The sequence below is a fragment of the Phoxinus phoxinus genome (assembly GCF_949152265.1).
Source record: "Phoxinus phoxinus genome assembly, chromosome: 25".
NCBI classification, from domain to species: domain Eukaryota; kingdom Metazoa; phylum Chordata; class Actinopteri; order Cypriniformes; family Leuciscidae; genus Phoxinus; species Phoxinus phoxinus.
The window spans coordinates 21736652-21754482 of NC_136900.1; the positions used below are offsets into that span (position 1 = coordinate 21736652).

The 17831-nt window shown below is 39.3% G+C and overlaps 2 protein-coding genes across 2 annotated transcripts in view; one reads left to right on the forward strand and one right to left on the reverse strand.

The window, feature by feature from the left end:
* Nucleotides 1–17831, forward strand: part of ccdc33 (coiled-coil domain containing 33) — a 23259-nt gene continuing 5428 nt past the window's right edge. Inside the window, exons 1-5 of the mRNA XM_079604622.1 lie at nt 1–265; nt 380–443; nt 8776–8971; nt 17212–17300; nt 17670–17801. Coding sequence (XP_079460748.1) covers nt 93–265; nt 380–443; nt 8776–8971; nt 17212–17300; nt 17670–17801 — 654 coding nt within the window. The 5' untranslated portion in view covers nt 1–92. The remainder of the gene's footprint in view (nt 266–379; nt 444–8775; nt 8972–17211; nt 17301–17669; nt 17802–17831) is intronic.
* On the reverse strand, nt 10854–15371 carry LOC306994193 (uncharacterized protein). The gene is made up of 2 exons (XM_079604623.1): nt 14689–15371; nt 10854–14626 (listed from the first exon to the last, which is right to left on the reverse strand). Exons 1-2 carry the CDS (start codon nt 14704–14706, stop codon nt 14240–14242), a joined length of 405 nt encoding a protein of 134 aa, XP_079460749.1. The 5' UTR covers nt 14707–15371; the 3' UTR covers nt 10854–14239.

Consider the following 17831-nt stretch of genomic DNA (forward strand, 5'->3'; position numbering starts at 1 on the left):
GGGAGTGGAAGTTATTAGAAGATAGTAAACACTGCAATATTTTATAAAACATTGCAGTTTTCTTTAAACATGCTGTTTGTTTTTCCCCTCAGATGGAAAGGGATTCCTATGATTTGCCGTCACATGACGCCCTCTCAAAGATCCTCCAGGAGTATCTTCACCTCGTCGAAAATCCTAAAACTCAGACCAGGACAGAATCTCTACCTCAGAAAAAGTCAAACTCTCGGCTCAACCGAACCTTTGACGTGCATTCAGCTAAAAAAAGGTACAAGAATACCACATGATGGCTACTGTAATTATTAAGTACAGCTTTTAGCTTTGGTGTGAACCTATAATTTCCATTTACTTTTATTTGTTGCTGTAAATATTTCCTTTTCAGTCCATCACTACCTGATTTCAAAAATGATCCTCGTGCAAGTGAAGTCACTGAACATCAAACTAAAGTAAGTAATAAAACTGTAGATGAATATTATGTATGCTCCTGCTAGCAGTTTCCCTTCCCTCAAAGAGACGTACAAACTCATTCAAAACCAGACTTTGAGTTATTTCCATAAGGTGTAGTCCACTTTCCATCTTCGGCTGGAAGTATAATTCAGTTTTAACGCGAACGCTTAGAATACGCATACATCCGAACGCATAGCCTTTCAAATGATATTCTCCATTTGATAGTGTAAGCGAACACCGGTGCTCGACATGTGCGCACTGGAAAGAAACACTTTTTTGTTATACTGGAAGAAACTCTCTTCACATCCTGGTAGCAATCAATAATAGAAGTGGTCTGAATATTAAAACATGTACATATATCCTCTGTGGAAGTCTCAGGACCAAAAAATATTCATCCAATCATTGCATTCTATCCAAATGCATTGATAGGATGTCCTACCTGCCTGTCAACATATTAATCTCCATAACTCCACGCACCCCCTTCCAACGATAAAAATGCATTTGTTTATTTAGTTTAAACTAGAGTTGCGAGTATCTCTAGCCTGGCTCCGCCCTCCTACGTACTTCTGCTCAATTTTCATTTTCATTCAGTACTACGTCTGGGCTTGCGGTGTATTCTTGGGTTTTCTCCGATCAATTTCTTACCAGTCCAACCAGCGAACAGAGGGAGTGGTTGAGAACGATGACGTTGAGTTTGTGCGTTAGTTTGAGTCGACATATGTCTCGAGACTCACGACCAAACGTTAGCGATTGGCTATGGCAGATCCAGAGTGGCTCTGGGCAGATCCAATAGTTTTAAACTTCAACAGAGGACCCGCCTTCAAGGAAGTTAACGCTTGTCAATGGAGAGAGGCCAGACTCTCTGTACAAATTAAACGTACAAGAGTCTGGTTGGCAGTGGCGCCTCCAGAAATTTTTCATAGGGGTGGCCAGATGGGGCCACTTAAAATCTTGGGGTGGCACACCAAAACTATAAACCATAATTTCAGAATTGTATTCTACTGTTGTAGTAACCCATACGGAAATGTAATATATGACATATCCCTATATCGCTAGTGACGCCGTCATATATGTTAAATATAAGACAATATATAGCTATCACATATACATATCTCTACATATATGTTGATATAGGTTTTTAACATATATAAATTTGCCATATTAAATGAGTATATTGACATATATTAATATGATGTATATGATTATTATTTATATAATACTGTATGTTTTGACCATATATGTCACCGATATGTTTAATTTATATATGCCAAACTATTTACTATTTATTTCAAGTCTACAGATCAAGTCTACATATCCACATTTCATTTCAATTTCTATCTCATTTTCGAATCTTTTATAAATAAAATGTATTATTTATTATTATTTTACCTCTTCTTGACCAGCTCATAAAAACAAAACAAATACTACACAAATTCTATTTGAAAACTGATAATTATATATGTGACATGTATGTAAAAAAACACTATTATACATACATCAAATATATGGGCTGGTTTTAAATGTCAATTGTTCCATTTTCTAATAGGTTTTATATATGGGCATATATATGGGTATATATATTTTATATATGTGGATATATTTCATATATGTATATTTCATATACCTAGGCTATACATATATTACATTTTCGTATGGGTAAACCGGCCTGAAGAAAACTATCAGAAAGACTTAAGGAAACTCCTACTGATATACTTTGGTTTATTGTGTTATATTTAACGGACAGTGCATCACGTTGCATGAATTTCTTAAAGGGCACCTATTATGACATTTAAAATGTTCCTAATGTTGTTGTGGGAGTCCCCAACAACAGTTTTACATGCATGCAATGACAAAAAACACTTTTGTTTTCGTATAATATGCATTTATTTTTACCTGATTTGCTCACCGACTCCCAAATGATTCGTTCAACGACTCGTTTTTCAAACCCCTCCTTTGCGCGACGCTAATCTGCGTTGATTGGTCAGATGACCCAGCAGTGTTTACAGAGATAATACTTATTTTTAACACGGAGTACAATGATGCTTTTATCAATTAAATTATATTATAATAATGATTATAGTCCACTGCTTTATAGTTTGTAGTAAAAAACGAAAAATAAGATAAAGAATTTAATGTTATGTTAGCGAGCATAGCCCAGAGTTCATATTGTAAAAGCACAATCAGTCTTTGTTTGCATTAGCCCGATGCATAAACATAACGTTTTACAAAAAAAAAAAAATGCAGTTACGTGGTATTACTCTATTCTTTAGACAACTCCGAAAACAACGACAAACACTTCACATATCTCAATACAATTGCCATTGAAGACCTAGAAGCTAAACGGTGCTTACACAACAAACAAAATAATTATTAAGCATGCTACATAAAATATAAAAGCAAAAATTATTAATAACACTTACAGGTTGTGATACGGAGGAGGAAGCTGATGCAAATACACTTGGAAGTTGGAACTGAACCTTCCCAGCCAGCTCGCGAATCCAAGTTTGATTGCATTTAAAAAGCAATCGTCTTCAAAATGACGCGAACAAAGCACAAGGCTCGGACTATACTTCTGTGGTATAGTGAATTGTAGCCACTTAGTCTTCAAATGCTCCTCCTTAGGCAGATGAAAAAAGTTTGCTTTTGAGCCGCACTTCAGAACACAGCGTCTCGTCGCCATGATGTTTTCCCTGGCCTTGGAGCGCAATAAGTGGGCGTATCATATTCAAATAACTTGACAAGTTGACGTCATCTAGTCAGAGAAAAAGCTTCGGTCTTCTAACGATTCATAAAAATGACTCAGAGTCGACTCTCACTTTTGAAAGACAATAACTTTATATACGGTGCACTTTCATATTTCAAACTTTGCAGGATGTTTTTGTTCACTTAGATCTATGTTACACACTACATGAAAGGTAAATTTCAAAATTCCATAATAGGTGCCCTTTAAATGAAATAAACAGAGTTCACAAGCAGGTTAATAATAATACACACACTCCATTTCATCATTGCAAATAACACATAGCCTATGACTCGACTGACAAAACTAGGAACTAACAGACACATGAAGTAAACTTGTGTGTAGTTTATAAAGTCCAACCTTGCACTTGAAAACAATCTAAACTCTGTTTTTATGACGCAGCTCTTATTGATGCGACTTACCAGCACGAGAGATGTGAGACTCTGCTGGTGGTGACGTAGCTCCGCCCGCAATATCACGCACACAAATGCAACAGCCAATGTCGAGTTTTCCCAATTAATGCATGAATTTAACAGCATTATTTAAACTCTGTTACACATATACATGCACCAGCTAACGACGTTAGCTAGGTAACTCTTGTCAAAACATGTCAAAGACGCATCAAAAATCTGTTGTAACAGTATACTGTAACCATTTGGCACTTAAAAAGCAAGTCACGACACATAATTCCCCGTCTTCTTTTACTAAAGAATATTTTTTACTTATTTACTTACCGGTAGTCTTCGTCTTCTTTCTTAACTTCTTTTAAAATTGTTGACCGACGGGCACGCGCTGAGCTGTTGCTGTCTGAGCGCGCAACAGCGGCATGTACGGAGGGGCGGGGGAGGGGCGGGCAATCGAAAGTCTAGATCAGCTTGCCTGCCTGGCTGTGCATTAGGGATGAAATGCATAACTGATGCTACTAAATTTTTTACTGGCCATTGGGGTGGCCAGTGGGGTGGCCAGGAGTCGGCCAGGGGTGGCCACGGCCACCCCTGGCCACCCCCTGGTGGCGCCATTGCTGGTTGGACCAGGCTAGAGTATCTCTTAGCCGCCTCACAAAAGTGCTTGTCAACGGGGGTCTATTGTTGTTGCGTCTCCAGTAGCTTGGGGTTTTTTTCAGCTGCAAAACAAAGGCCCAGGGCCAGTGACACCATCTTGTGAACCTAGTAATTAGAGCAAAAATGCCTGCTGGGTACCCATACAGATTATCCCTGCGTCCGAATATGCATAATTCCATACTATAGTAGGCGAGAAACAATACGTGAGCTGAGTAGCATGTCTGAATTCACAGTATTCATAAAACAGTAGGTGTAAAGCACCCTGATGACCTACTACTTCCGGCGAGAAGTGTGCATTCACTGGACACTTTACTATCCCATGAGGCCACGGGAGAGGATTTATGAATGGAAGTGAAGCGACACTAGCCTGGCAACCCAGACCCACATCAACATTGGCAGGGCTCAATCTGAGGGGCGGGATAAACGCTTGTCTTTCAAATTCCCTCTGCACGCAATAGGATAGCGCTACAACCAACCAGAGCAACGAAGAAGGAGACGTAGTCAGAGAAAAGAATGACTTAAGTGCCGTTCTTTGTTCTTTTCTCAAAGCTTAACTCCAAGTCCTCCAGAGTCGTGGCCAAAGCCGATTCGAAAGACCGCTGTTCGCCAGCAGCCGCCATTCTTTGTTTTCAAGTAGCAGGGAACCGTCGCAACTCTGTCGTCATTATGTTAAGCCCGCCCACTGACTCTATACACGATGTGATTGGCCTGACTAGAGTTTGTTTTTTCCAGCTCGAAAGCCATCGGAGAGTTGCTAGACCACCCTGGCAGCAAAATAAAATTTGCCGCCGCTAGGGTGCGTCTAGATTTCTAGGCTAAAGCGGCACAACTGACGCCGTAGGTCACATGACATATATAGAATATAGACATATATAGATATAGAATTTTCTTTTTAACAGTCGGAAAGTAAATTTCAAACCAAATGTATTTACAGTATGCAACAAATCTGGCTGCACGCTACTGTATTGATGACGCTATTTACGTCACGTATACTATACGTATATCCTATATGCGTAAAAATCAACGTTTATTGTGGCTACGTTTATTTTTCATGAATATTTACACCATGATTCGGGAATTGAAATAAAAACCCCTCCAGACCATCTCAAGGTGACCCTTATATGTCCACAGTGTTCATCCTACAGTATGTGAAGGTTTGATGAAATGGACAGTCTTTGCTTTTCTCATCATATCGGAATCATTGAAAAGCACCCTGCCGAGAAAGAAAGAGAGCGAGAGAGCAGCACATTTGTGCTTTTATAATGTGATTGTTTGAAGCAACAGTACAGACTGCGCAGGACCTCTGTCTGCGGCGTCTACGGGGACCAATCTCTCTCTCCATTCACATTTCATTGGGTTCAGATGATTCCCTCCGTCTCCTCCCCTCCGCGGGCCCCATCTCATCACCGATCATCATTCTCACCTTGCATGTGTGCCCTTTCAATTAAGCGCTCAATTTCTTTCAGACGACCCCAGGGAGCCACAAGCACACTGGCCCAGATTGGAATCGCCTAATCGGTCCCTCTCCCACCCCTCCCGTTCCTGCGCACGACCCCCGACGCAGACCCCCTTCCTGCACACAGTGACCCTGAGTGAAAAGCAGACGCCTCGGTGGCATGTTACATGACATGCGACATAGGACTAACACAATGGCACAAAAGGATGCCTGGAAGTGCGGCACATCCCACAATGGCCCTGGTCTGCTGTCTATTTAGCACAACACAATGTCTCAAAAATGCTATTGTTCAGTTCTATAGAATGAACTAAGGTTGACCAATGTATGTGCCGACATAACTGCATAACTGTATTATAATGACTTTGTTACACTTTTTTCATCCCATTTGTGTGAATACTTTAGCTTATTTTTGAAAGAGCACTTACAATATTACAGAAATAATATATGTTAAAGAATATACTTAAAGTCCCCCTGTAGTCAATAATTGTATCCCTTATATTAAAACTCATGTTTGATCACCAAAATGAGAAATGTAAAAAAAAAAAAAAAGCGATTTCGAACCGCGTTTTTGAGACGGTCTTCTTGGTTCACTGCAGTTTTAAGGAGATAATATTCAGCAATGGTGTTGACTTAAGAATTCACACAAGGTTTGTCTTAAAGGATAATTCCGGTATTTAACACCTTGAGTCTATATTGTAGTTTGTTTTGGATGAACAAGAGTGGTGGACAACATTTTTTTGACAATGGTTCCTCTCTCGAGTTTTTGACTATAAAAGAATTGGCCATGGACCCATTTAACATTGGAGTCAATGGCCATTTCCGAAAATGTCATTAAAACAGCCAATAATGTTCGTTTACAAAACTGTTAAACTCACCGAGTGATTAGTGATGTTAGTTGATGTTCCAGAAACAAAACGTGTTGCGAAATACAGTTTCTGTCGTGTTTTATTCGTCATTTTGTAAAATCCCATTGAATTCTGTTCAAGGACTGAGTGCTCGTTAATATAAATGCGCTACTGGAAACAGAAAGGGGGCTGTTTACATTTGGTCGATGTAGTCTTTTTGCTCGCTTCCGTTTCTCATAAGGCTAGCGAGCAGAGCAACTGTGCTCCGGGAGAGTAAGCCAAATAAACAAACAAAACCTTGAAAATATTGAAAGACGTGACCACTGACCAGAGCAATATGAAGTTGAACTCGACCTTGACCGTGAGTGTCCCGCGAGACATAAACATCGGTTATCGCCATCAAGTGGTCGGGAGTGTGCTAACGCTTCAGATTCAAATATTGAGCGGAAGTTACACGGTTGTGAAGTGTCTGAAAAAATAGTTCCACTATAGCAAAATAAACGGATTGGAATCATATATTGCGACGATATATTGTTTATAATCATCAACGAACACCACTAACCACTCGGTGAGTTTAACAGTTTTGTAAACGAACATTATTGGCTGTTTTAATGACATTTTCGGACATGCCCATTGACTCCAATGTTAAATGGGTCCATGGCCAATTCTATTATAGTCAAAAACTCGAGAGAGGAACCATTGTCAAAAAAATGTTGTCCACCACTCTTGTTCATCCAAAACAAACTACAATATAGACTCAAGGTGTTAAATACCTGAATTATCCTTTAAAGCACATTAGAAACATCACACAGACATATAAACAACATTAAAAGCTTGATTTTCACCACAGGGGGACATTAAATGTGAACTGAATGTAATGTTTTGGACACTTAATTGCATGCTAGTGCTTTTTTAGACCCACATAAGTAGTAATTCTATTGCCTCTGAAATGTGGTAAGTATGGAAGTAACGTTAGCTACTGACAAGCATTTGTGGTAAACTAAAATATACTTTAATGTCAGTCCTATTAAAACATGCATGTCATGAATTTAAATGTATAGTTTTTTGTTTTTTTTTGTATATTCAGTAGTTACTTTTTCACAAAAGTATGACTGTAACAGTAGGCTATTATTTTAGCTCTACCTAGCTTTATTTAGGGTATCTGCTAGCAACTAGTTGAAAGCGGCTGGGTGTGGACCCAACCACACTTTAAACATGGTTAAATGATTCAAGCGAAGCACAAAAAGGAATGTTATTTGGTCAGATATAGTCAGGCTCAGACAGAGTCACACTCAGACAGAGTCAGGCTGCTGATGATCTGTGTTTCTCTCAGCATCCCGACTGAACATGTGACTTTGATTCCACCTAGTGGCGGGAAACTGCATCTGCCCCTCCCAGACAGTTGAGCATTGCATTATGTCAAACTAATAATTTTAAAACTAATTATGCCAATGACCTCCAGCTAAGATGATCCTGTTATGAAGAAACTCCTTACTAAAATATAAAGTCAGCTATATATTTTCATGAACACAAACCCTTTATAGTCTTTCATAAAAATAAAGATTACATTTAAATAAAGACAGTAGGCTACAATTAAATAATGGTTTCCAAAATTAAGTAACTGGCTTTTACAATGTAATTGAAGCAAACTATTAAAATAATATGTGAATATATTTCCTTTTTATTAAGTTGAAAGCATAGCTATATTTATCCAAAATGAGCTATAATCAACATTTGGCTAATGAGAATGTTGTATATAGGATATATATATATATATATATATATATATATATATATATATATATATATATATATATATATAGGCTAGGCTATATATAGGCTACCGTTGATATAATTTTAACTTTGATACCCTTAAAATACATTTAAAAAAGCGCAAGCCGCAAGTGCAAATCCGCAAGCACAACTTTGCATCCTTCCAGTATTGAATCTTCAGTATTAAGCTTTCAAATAGAATATTGTCAAAATTAATTAACAATCGTACACACACACACACACACACACACACACACACACACAGCACCTTGGGGTAGCCTACCATTAAAACACTTTGGTTGGCCATATATCAAAGTACCATGGTGATAGTCTACTCTTGCAATTTTCTTGCTGCATTATGAAATAATATCCTGAATGGAAATTGTTGGTTCACATTTGCAATCTATATTTGCAGATCATTTTGTATGTACAAATCAATTTGTATATCTCCTCTAGGAGTTGGAAACCTATCGTGCGGCGATGCATAAGATGGCGGATGACATCTTCGGCCTGCGCTCTCAGGTGAGCGGACTGGAGTCCGAGAACGGGCGGCTCCGGCACGACCTCTCCCAGCATCAGGACCTGGCCCACAGCCTGCTGGACGACACCGACGCGGACATCATGACCAAGGCCGAGATTGCTGACCGGATCGGTATCATTTCTCCCACTATAATCTCATTTTAAAAGCATAAGCCTATCATTAGTCCAGTCAAAAAATTTCTTTGGATCATCTCAGTTTTCTATCAGAATATCATCCTGGCATAATTTATTAAATTTTTACATTTTAAAACTTGTCGCCACAATGCCAGAAAGTCAATAGTGCAAATTAATGCTAATGTGCTCTGCGTGATGTTAGCTAATGATTTGCAGTAACATTCATGTCTGTAAACTAAGACGATTAGTATAACATTACAGTATCAGCAATAGTTGGCTTACTTAGCAAACACTATTAAGGTTAACACCATAGCAAATGAGTTGAAGTATCATTCATGTCTTTACCACGCAACCCGATCTCACGGCAATTCGCACGTATTTTACGAGGTGGCTAATTCGTATGAATTCGTACGAATGACCCACCCCTGACCCCGCCCCTAAACCGACCCGTCACTGTCTGGGGTTTAGACAAATCGTGCGAATTCGTACAAATAGCCACCTCTTAAAATACGTACGAATTGGTCGTGAGATAGCGTTGCGCTGACTGATCTGAAGATTAATACTTTTGGTAAATGTAGGCTATACCAGCAACAGTTAGCTTGTTTTTTCTTAGTGTTATATGAATGATTTTTAGCGCATGAGTTGAGGTAACTAAAAAATTACACTAATTTTAAGTAGTCAGCTTACTTATCAAACACCACTAAGCTGTTCTGACTGGTCTTTAGCTATCATTCCTGCCCATAGCAAAAAATAACAAATTATGCTCTGATATAGCCTATATGATAAGTTGTTATTAGCAATAGTCGGCTGTTTAGCAATTAGCAAAACTGTTTTTTTACTGGCAAGTGATTTTAGGTTTTATTCATGTTTGTAGGCAGCATGAACATACAAATTATGCTCTGATTAATTCTTAATAATTATTAGTAATAGTTTGTTTGCTTAGAAAACACCACTAAGGTGTTATGAGTGAGTTTTAGCATGTGCTGCTTTGAGGTATCATTCATGTCCGTTGTAGCATGATAAACTTACAAACTATCTCATTACGTAATGGTAAGTAGCCTATTATTGCTTAGCAAACAACACACTGTGGTAATCTGAATGGTTTATAGCACAAGTATTGATCAACATTAATCATTCAAAACGAACATTATACTTAATGGTAGAATTGGCAAGAGTTAGCTTGCAATAGTTAGTTAACAGTGCTAATTAACATGGAGAGATGATGTACATATGCAGAAAAAAATGATCAACATCAGACAAAAGTTTTGGGAAGTGACTCTATCACAGTTGAGATGTTAAAAGTTGAGCCTGAAGTGATTTGCACAGGTTTCATGTCCTCTGAGCTGTGCTGAGGATTGATAAGACTTCTCATTTAGCTAAGGGAATCTGATAAGCACTCACTGCCTTATCTGCTGAAGGACAGTTTGTGTCCCTCACACACTCATATGCACACAAACACAAGGCTCCGCTTAAAGGACACGTCAAAGACCTTTGAGGCCTTCAAAGCAAATGCTGGCTTTACTTTCCTCTCTCTCTCTCTCTCTCTCTCTCTCTCTATCTCTCTCTCTGGCGAATGCACTGCTTGGCTTTCAGGGGTTTAGATCATTTCTGGAATGTTTTCTCCAAAAATATCTTCACAGTGTCATGGTCACACCATTTGTTGATGTTTCTGCAATGCTCAGAAAACAGATTTTGTCATAACCATAAATACTTCATATTAAATGATATATATTCAATGAAACAGAAATATAGATGTCCCCATCTACACTGTAAAAAAATAAAAACTGAAAATGTACTGGTAATTTTGTGCTGTTAGTATTTTTAGCATTACTTTGTTTAATTCAATTCAATTCAAGTTTATTTGTATAGCGCTTTTCACAATACACATTGTTTCAAAGCAGCTTTACAGAAAATGCATTTCAAAAATATACATACAAAAATACAGTTAGTTAATCATGAAATTTAGGGCATAACATATCGCCGGCGTTGGGTCGTCTCTTCACAGGCGTCGAGTCGTCTCATCACAGGCGTTGGGGCATCTGAAGTCTCCATGAGAGGCTGGATACTAACTGGAGCTGACAAACTCTATTTGAGTTATCTCGGGACAGGCGTCCCGAGATAACAACAGAAAAGGCAGATGGGAAATAATTAGCGTAGCTGCTGTTCTTAATATGAATGCATTTGATCTGATTTAACTGTAGTATAAAAGGTATGAGATGCATCATGTGAATGCTTGGCTAAAGAGATGTGTCTTTAATCTAGTTTTAAACTGGGAGAGCGAGTCTGAGCCTCGGACAGTATCAGGAAGGCTATTCCAGAGTTTAGGAGCTAGATGTGAAAACGCCCTCCCTCCTTTAGTGGACTTAGATATCCTAGGTACGACCAGAAACCTCGAATTTAGCGATCTTAAAGAGCGCGATGGAATATATGGCGATAGAAGATCTCTTAAATACACAGGAGCTAAACCATTTAGGGCTTTATAGGTCAGTAACAATACTTTGTAATTGATACGGAACTTAATAGGTAACCAGTGTAGAGATGATAAAATTGGTGTTATATGATCATATTTTCTTGACCTAGTAAGAACTCTAGCGGCTGCATTTTGGACTAACTGTAGCTTGTTTACGGAGGATGCAGGACAACCAGCAAATAGAGCATTACAGTAATCTAGTCTCGAGGTCATGAATGCATGAACTAACTTTTCTGCATCAGAAACTGATAGCATATTACGTAGCTTAGCAATGTTTCTAAGGTGGAAAAAGGCTGTTCTTGTGACATTTGAAATATGATTTTCAAAAGACAAGTTGCGGTCTAGTATAACACCCAGGTCTTTTACTGTAGAGGATAAAGTAACAGGACGTCCATCTAGATTAAGGTTGTATTGTAAGAGGTTTTGTGGGCAGTTTTTTGGACCAATCAGTAATACCTCCGTTTTATCTGAATTTAATAGAAGAAAATTACACGTCATCCAATATTTTATATCTTTAACACACTTTGTCATTTTAGATAATTTAGTGTTATCATCTGGTCTAGATGAAATATATAATTGAGTGTCATCAGCATAACAGTGGAAACTTATTCCATGTTTTCTTATAATATTACCAAGTGGCAGCATATAAATTGAGAATAGCAGGGGGCCTAATACAGATCCCTGCGGCACTCCATAATTTACTGACGTTATCTTTGATTTTTCCCCATTTAAATGGACAAAATGGTAACGGTCTGATAGGTACGATCTAAACCAGCTTAATGCCTGTCCCTGAACACCAGTGTAATTTTGAAGTCGATCTAAGAGTATTTTATGATCTATAGTGTCAAACGCAGCACTAAGATCGAGTAAAACTAGTATTGAGATACAGCCTTGGTCAGAAGCTAAAAGTAAATCATTTGTAATTTTAACCAGCGCAGTTTCTGTGCTATGATGTGGCCTGAATCCTGACTGAAACTTTTCATAGATATCGTTTTCTTGCAAGAAAGAGCACATTTGAGCGGACACAACTTTTTCTAGTATTTTAGACATAAATGGAAGATTTGAAATGGGTCTGTAATTTGCTAGGTTATTTGGATCTAATTGTGGTTTCTTAATAAGAGGTTTTATAACTGCCAGCTTGAATGTTTTTGGAACATGTCCTAAAGATAGAGACGAGTTAATAATATTGAGAAGAGGCTCTTCCACTACAGGTAACACTTTCAGTAGTTTAGTGGGTATTGGATCTAATAAACATGTTGTTGGTTTAGATGCAGTGATAAGTTTATTTAGCTCTTCCTGTCCTATAGTTGTAAAGCGCTGTAGTTGTTGTTGAGGGGCGATAATTGAGGCTGAATCATAAGACGCTGTCAAAGATTGTACATTTACAATTGTGTTTCTGATGCTTTCTATTTTCTCAGTGAAGAAATTCATGAAATCATTACTATTAAAATGTAACGGAATATTTTGTTCAGGTGATGTCTGTTTATTTGTTAATCTAGCCACAGTGTTAAATAAAAACCTTGGATTGTTTTGGTTATTTTCTATTAGTTTGCGGAGATGCTCAGCCCTGGCTGCTTTTAGAGCCTTTTTATAACGTGACATACTGTCTTTCCACGCGATTCTAAAGACCTCTAAATTAGTTTGTTTCCATTTGCGCTCTAAGTTACGAGTTTCTCTCTTGATAACATGCGTAGCACTGTTGTACCATGGTGCTTTAGTTTTCTCTCTAACCTTTTTTAATCTAATTGGTGCAACAATTTCTAATGTACTAGAGAAAATGGTGCTCATACTGCTAGTCATTTCCTCTAGTTCATCTGTTTGTTTGGGTTCACTGAGGAGCGGAGATAGATCAGGTAAGCTATTCAAGAATCTATCTATAGTGGTTGGAAGGATTGTTCTGCCTGGTCGATAACGTGGCGCAACATGACACATTTCAGCCGTACGTAGTATGCAAGTTACCATGTAATGATCAGTGACATCATCACTTTGCGGTATAATATCTATATCGGTTGGATCGGTTCCATATGATATAATTAAATCTAGAGTATGATTAAGACGATGAGTGGGACCACTAACGTTTTGCTTGACCCCAAAGGAGTTTAATAAATCTGTAAACGCAGCTCCTAACGCATCATTTGTGTTATCAACGTGTATGTTGAAATCTCCAACAATTATTGCCTTATCGGCATTGACCAATAGATCTGAGAGAAAATCTGCAAACTCTTTTAGGAAATCAGCGTAAGGCCCTGGCGGTCTATATACGGTAGCCAAGGCTAGAGATAATAGGGATTTCTTTCTTACATCTAGGAGCGTAACATTTAGCACAAGTACTTCAAACGAATTAAACCTGTGGCCTGTTTTCTGAGTAACATTAAGAATATCTCTATAGATTGTTGCAACACCGCCGCCACGACCAATCAGACGGGGCTCATGCTTATAACCGTATCCTGGTGGAGTGGACTCATTAAGACCGAAATAATCATTTGGTTTAAGCCAGGTTTCAGTAAGGCAGAGTACATCAAAGCTATTATCAGTGACCATTTCATTTACAATAACCGCCTTAGGTGTAAGCGATCTAATGTTTAGAAGACCTAGCTTTAGACATTGTTTTTGTTCACTAATATTGAGATTTTCTGGTTTAATCACAATTAGATTTTTCTTAGATCCTGCAGTAGATTTATTGTTTGGCCTCACTAAACGAGGAATAGACACAGTTTCTATATAGTGTTCTACACTGGTACTTATATCAATTAATTTGGGACAGCAAAGAATGTGATTTGGACTTTGACTTACTAGTCATATGGTGTGTAACGTCTTGGAGATGTTGTCCGACAGAACAGCCGCTCCGATTCTGCTGGGGTGCAGGCCATCAGCACGGTAGAGCCTAGGTCGCTCCCAAAACAGATTCCAATTATTTACAAAGAGCAGTCTCTGTTCATTACACCATGACATCAACCATTCATTTAGTGCAAACAATCTACTGAACCTTTCTTGTCCTTGTCGGTACGTGGGAAGCGGTCCAGACACGACGATCTTTGCTTCAGGCGATGTTCTGCGTACCGTCTCGATCAGGCTCCTGTAGTCCCTCTTCAGAACCTCCGTCTGCTGCAGCCTGATGTCGTTCACCCCCGCGTGCAGCACGACAGCTCCGACGCGCTCGTCACCGTTCAGGATCTCGGGGACCTGCGCAGCGACATCGAGAACACGAGCACCAGGAAAGCAGTGAGTGCGCACCATACCTTTACCTGAGGTAGCGCGGACATGCCGGACCATGGAACTGCCGATGATCACAGCGTCGTCGCGTTCCGTCTCGCGAAGAGGGGAGAAGCGGTTCCGGGTGGAGATCTCGAAGACCGGGAGGGGCGGAGAGGTCCTTGCTCTGGTCCTGGCTCGTGTCTTCCGCTGTGGCATCATCCAGGGTCCATGGTGCTGTGTCGGTGTCGGGGTAAACGAAACCAGGGGTGCTCGGGTCCTGTGCAGAGAAATACACGGAGTAGAGGAGGCCGGAGTCGAAAAATTACTAACCACTGACTTGTGAGCATCGGCGCGTGATGCTTCAAGCGCTGATCGTCGGTCTCGCAGCTCGGCCTGCCTCCCCAGCAGATCACGGATCTGCTTCTCCACGGACTCCAGCTCCAACCGCACCGAATGCAGCTCAAACGTGTCCTCACCTGCACTCAGAGGTAGACACACATCCGATATATTCGCCATTATGACAGATGAACAATAAATTAGCAGTGATGCTACCAATATCACTACTAATTTAGGACTGAAATCATGGATAGAACCCGTATCCTTCCAGTGATTCGAGTGTAAATAAGACGGTCGATAGGCGAGACCACGCGTGCAAATGCTAGCGGGCTAACTTAACGTTAGAGATAGTAACGGAAGTTCGGAAAGTTGGATATAACCAGCGATATCAAAGCAATCCGATTGTTTTTTATTTTATAGAGAGTAACGTTAGTATCGGAGATATGTTCACATGCTCACAAACTAAGCGATTCGAAACACAAACTCCAAACACAACCAAAGCGGTTCGAACACAGACACAAACTTCAAACACAAACAAGCGATTCGAAGCACAAGCACAAACACAAACTCCAACACAAACAGAGCGATTTCAGTGATTCGAGTGTAAATAATACGGTCGATAGGCGAGGCCACGCGTGCAATGCTAGCGGGCTATCGTTAGAGATAGTAACGGAAGTTCGGAAAGTTGGATATAACTAGCGATATCAAAGCAATCCGGTTGTTTTTTATAGAGAGTAGTATCGGAGATATGTTCACACGCTCACAAACTAACGTTAACGTTAACAGTTAAGCGATTCGAACACAAACTCCAAACACAACCAAAGCGGTTCGACCACAGACACAAACTTCAAACACAACAAGCGATTCGAAGCACAAGCACAAACACAAACTTCAAACACAACAAGCGATTCGAAGCACAAGCACAAACACAAACTTCAAACACAACAAGCGATTCGAAGCACAAACACAAACTTCAAACACAACAAGCGATTCGAAGCACAAGCACAAACACAAACTTCAAACACAACAAGCGATTCGAAACACAAACTCCAAACACAACCAAAGCGGTTCGAACACAGACACAAACTTCAAACACAACAAGCGATTCGAAGCACAAGCACAAACACAAACTCCAACACAAACAGAGCGATTTCAGTGATTCGAGTGTAAATAAGACGGTCGATAGGCGAGGCCACGCGAGCAATGCTAGCGGGCTATCGTTAGAGATAGTAACGGAAGTTCGGAAAGTTGGATATAACTAGCGATATCAAAGCAATCCGATTGTTTTTTATAGAGAGTAGTATCGGAGATATGTTCACACGCTGGAAAAATAGAAAATGCTCGTTTCTAAATTAGTGTAAAGAACAAAATCAACGATTTATGAATCAAGTCGACGGAGCTTCAAACACAAACACAGCGCTCACTCGCGACGCATGCGCAAATATTATCATGTTTACTAGTCTTGTTACTGTATTTTATCTCCAAAAGCCTCCCGTGAACAGCTGTTGAAAATTAGCATGTGTGCTAAAACACTTAATCAAATGCATATGGTTTGTCCAATGTAATTGTATGTCCATGTCAAATAAAAAAATAAAAAAAATAAAAACCTAATGCAATGTTTAATTCAAAATACAGGTAAAACACCTGTTAATAAAAATAAAAATACGGAAAGTTCCTTCATATTTATACAGTACATTTTGCCCTATTTTTATGGACTTTTGTATAGTGTAACGGGGAAGTTTCTCAGAAGTTTAGCAAACGTTCTGGCAAGGTTCTCTCAAAGTTATGAACAAATGTTTGTCTAAAGGTCTCTGGTCTTTAATAACGTTCTCAAAATGTTAGCACAAAAACGTGATTTATACATCTTTCATCGAAACTGAGCATTAATGCTTATGCGCCATCAACCTACGCCTTCGTTATTGTAAGAGGTTAGCGACACCTAGCGGTGAAAACATATTGCAGCTTTAATGTTAGCATAACCAAGAAAAGTGTTCTTAAATGTTTTGCCCATTCAGAGAACATTTAGAAAATAATATTTTCATAACTTAATGGGAACATTCAATAAACATTTTCAGAACATGTTTTAGTAGCTGGGTTTGTCTTTAAAAGAAACAGAAGGAAGAGATTCATTTTTAAATATATTTTATTTTATACAGCAATGGTCTTTTTGTATTGTTATTGTAATATGTTTGCTGGTTCATCAAGCACTCATTCATCTTCTATGGCACTGTCTGCAGCCTCTCTGAAGTCCCAGCTCTCCAGTGAAAGCAGCAAAGCCGCTGCCCAGAAGGACAGAATCCAACAGCTTCAAAACGAGCTCATCAGGGTGGGTTAATCAAGGCCGGTCTCCCTCATATCATTTCAAGTTCTTAATAAAAGCTGCAGCCGTGCTCAGAGACCGCGTGTTTCCTTTCTGAAGCTCAAGGGGTCCATTGACCGGCATACATTTGTGATGTTTGCTGGCAGTTAGGAGATGCTGTATCAAAGGCATTAATGGTTTCCTCCCAAGATCATTGATTGGATCAGGTCATTGAATTTGTCTCCAGACTGCATGGCGTATTGCTTGTTGTATTTGATACAAAGCTAAAAATACCCGAGTCTGGCTGGAGTCTTAATAGACCCCAGGCAATTGAGTTAACCCACTGCATGGACTCATTGGGCCTGAGTTTTTAGCTCTTTATTTTGCTTCTTGCAGAAGAACGACATTGAGAAAGAGTTTGTCCAGCTGCAAAGAGCACATCAACAGCAGCAGGCGGTGCTAAAAAGATATCAGGCCCGTGGCAGTAAAATTACTGTGCTGGAGGATACAGTTCGCCAACAGGAAAAGGTATTTAGCTGTACATCGAAACGCTGTTTC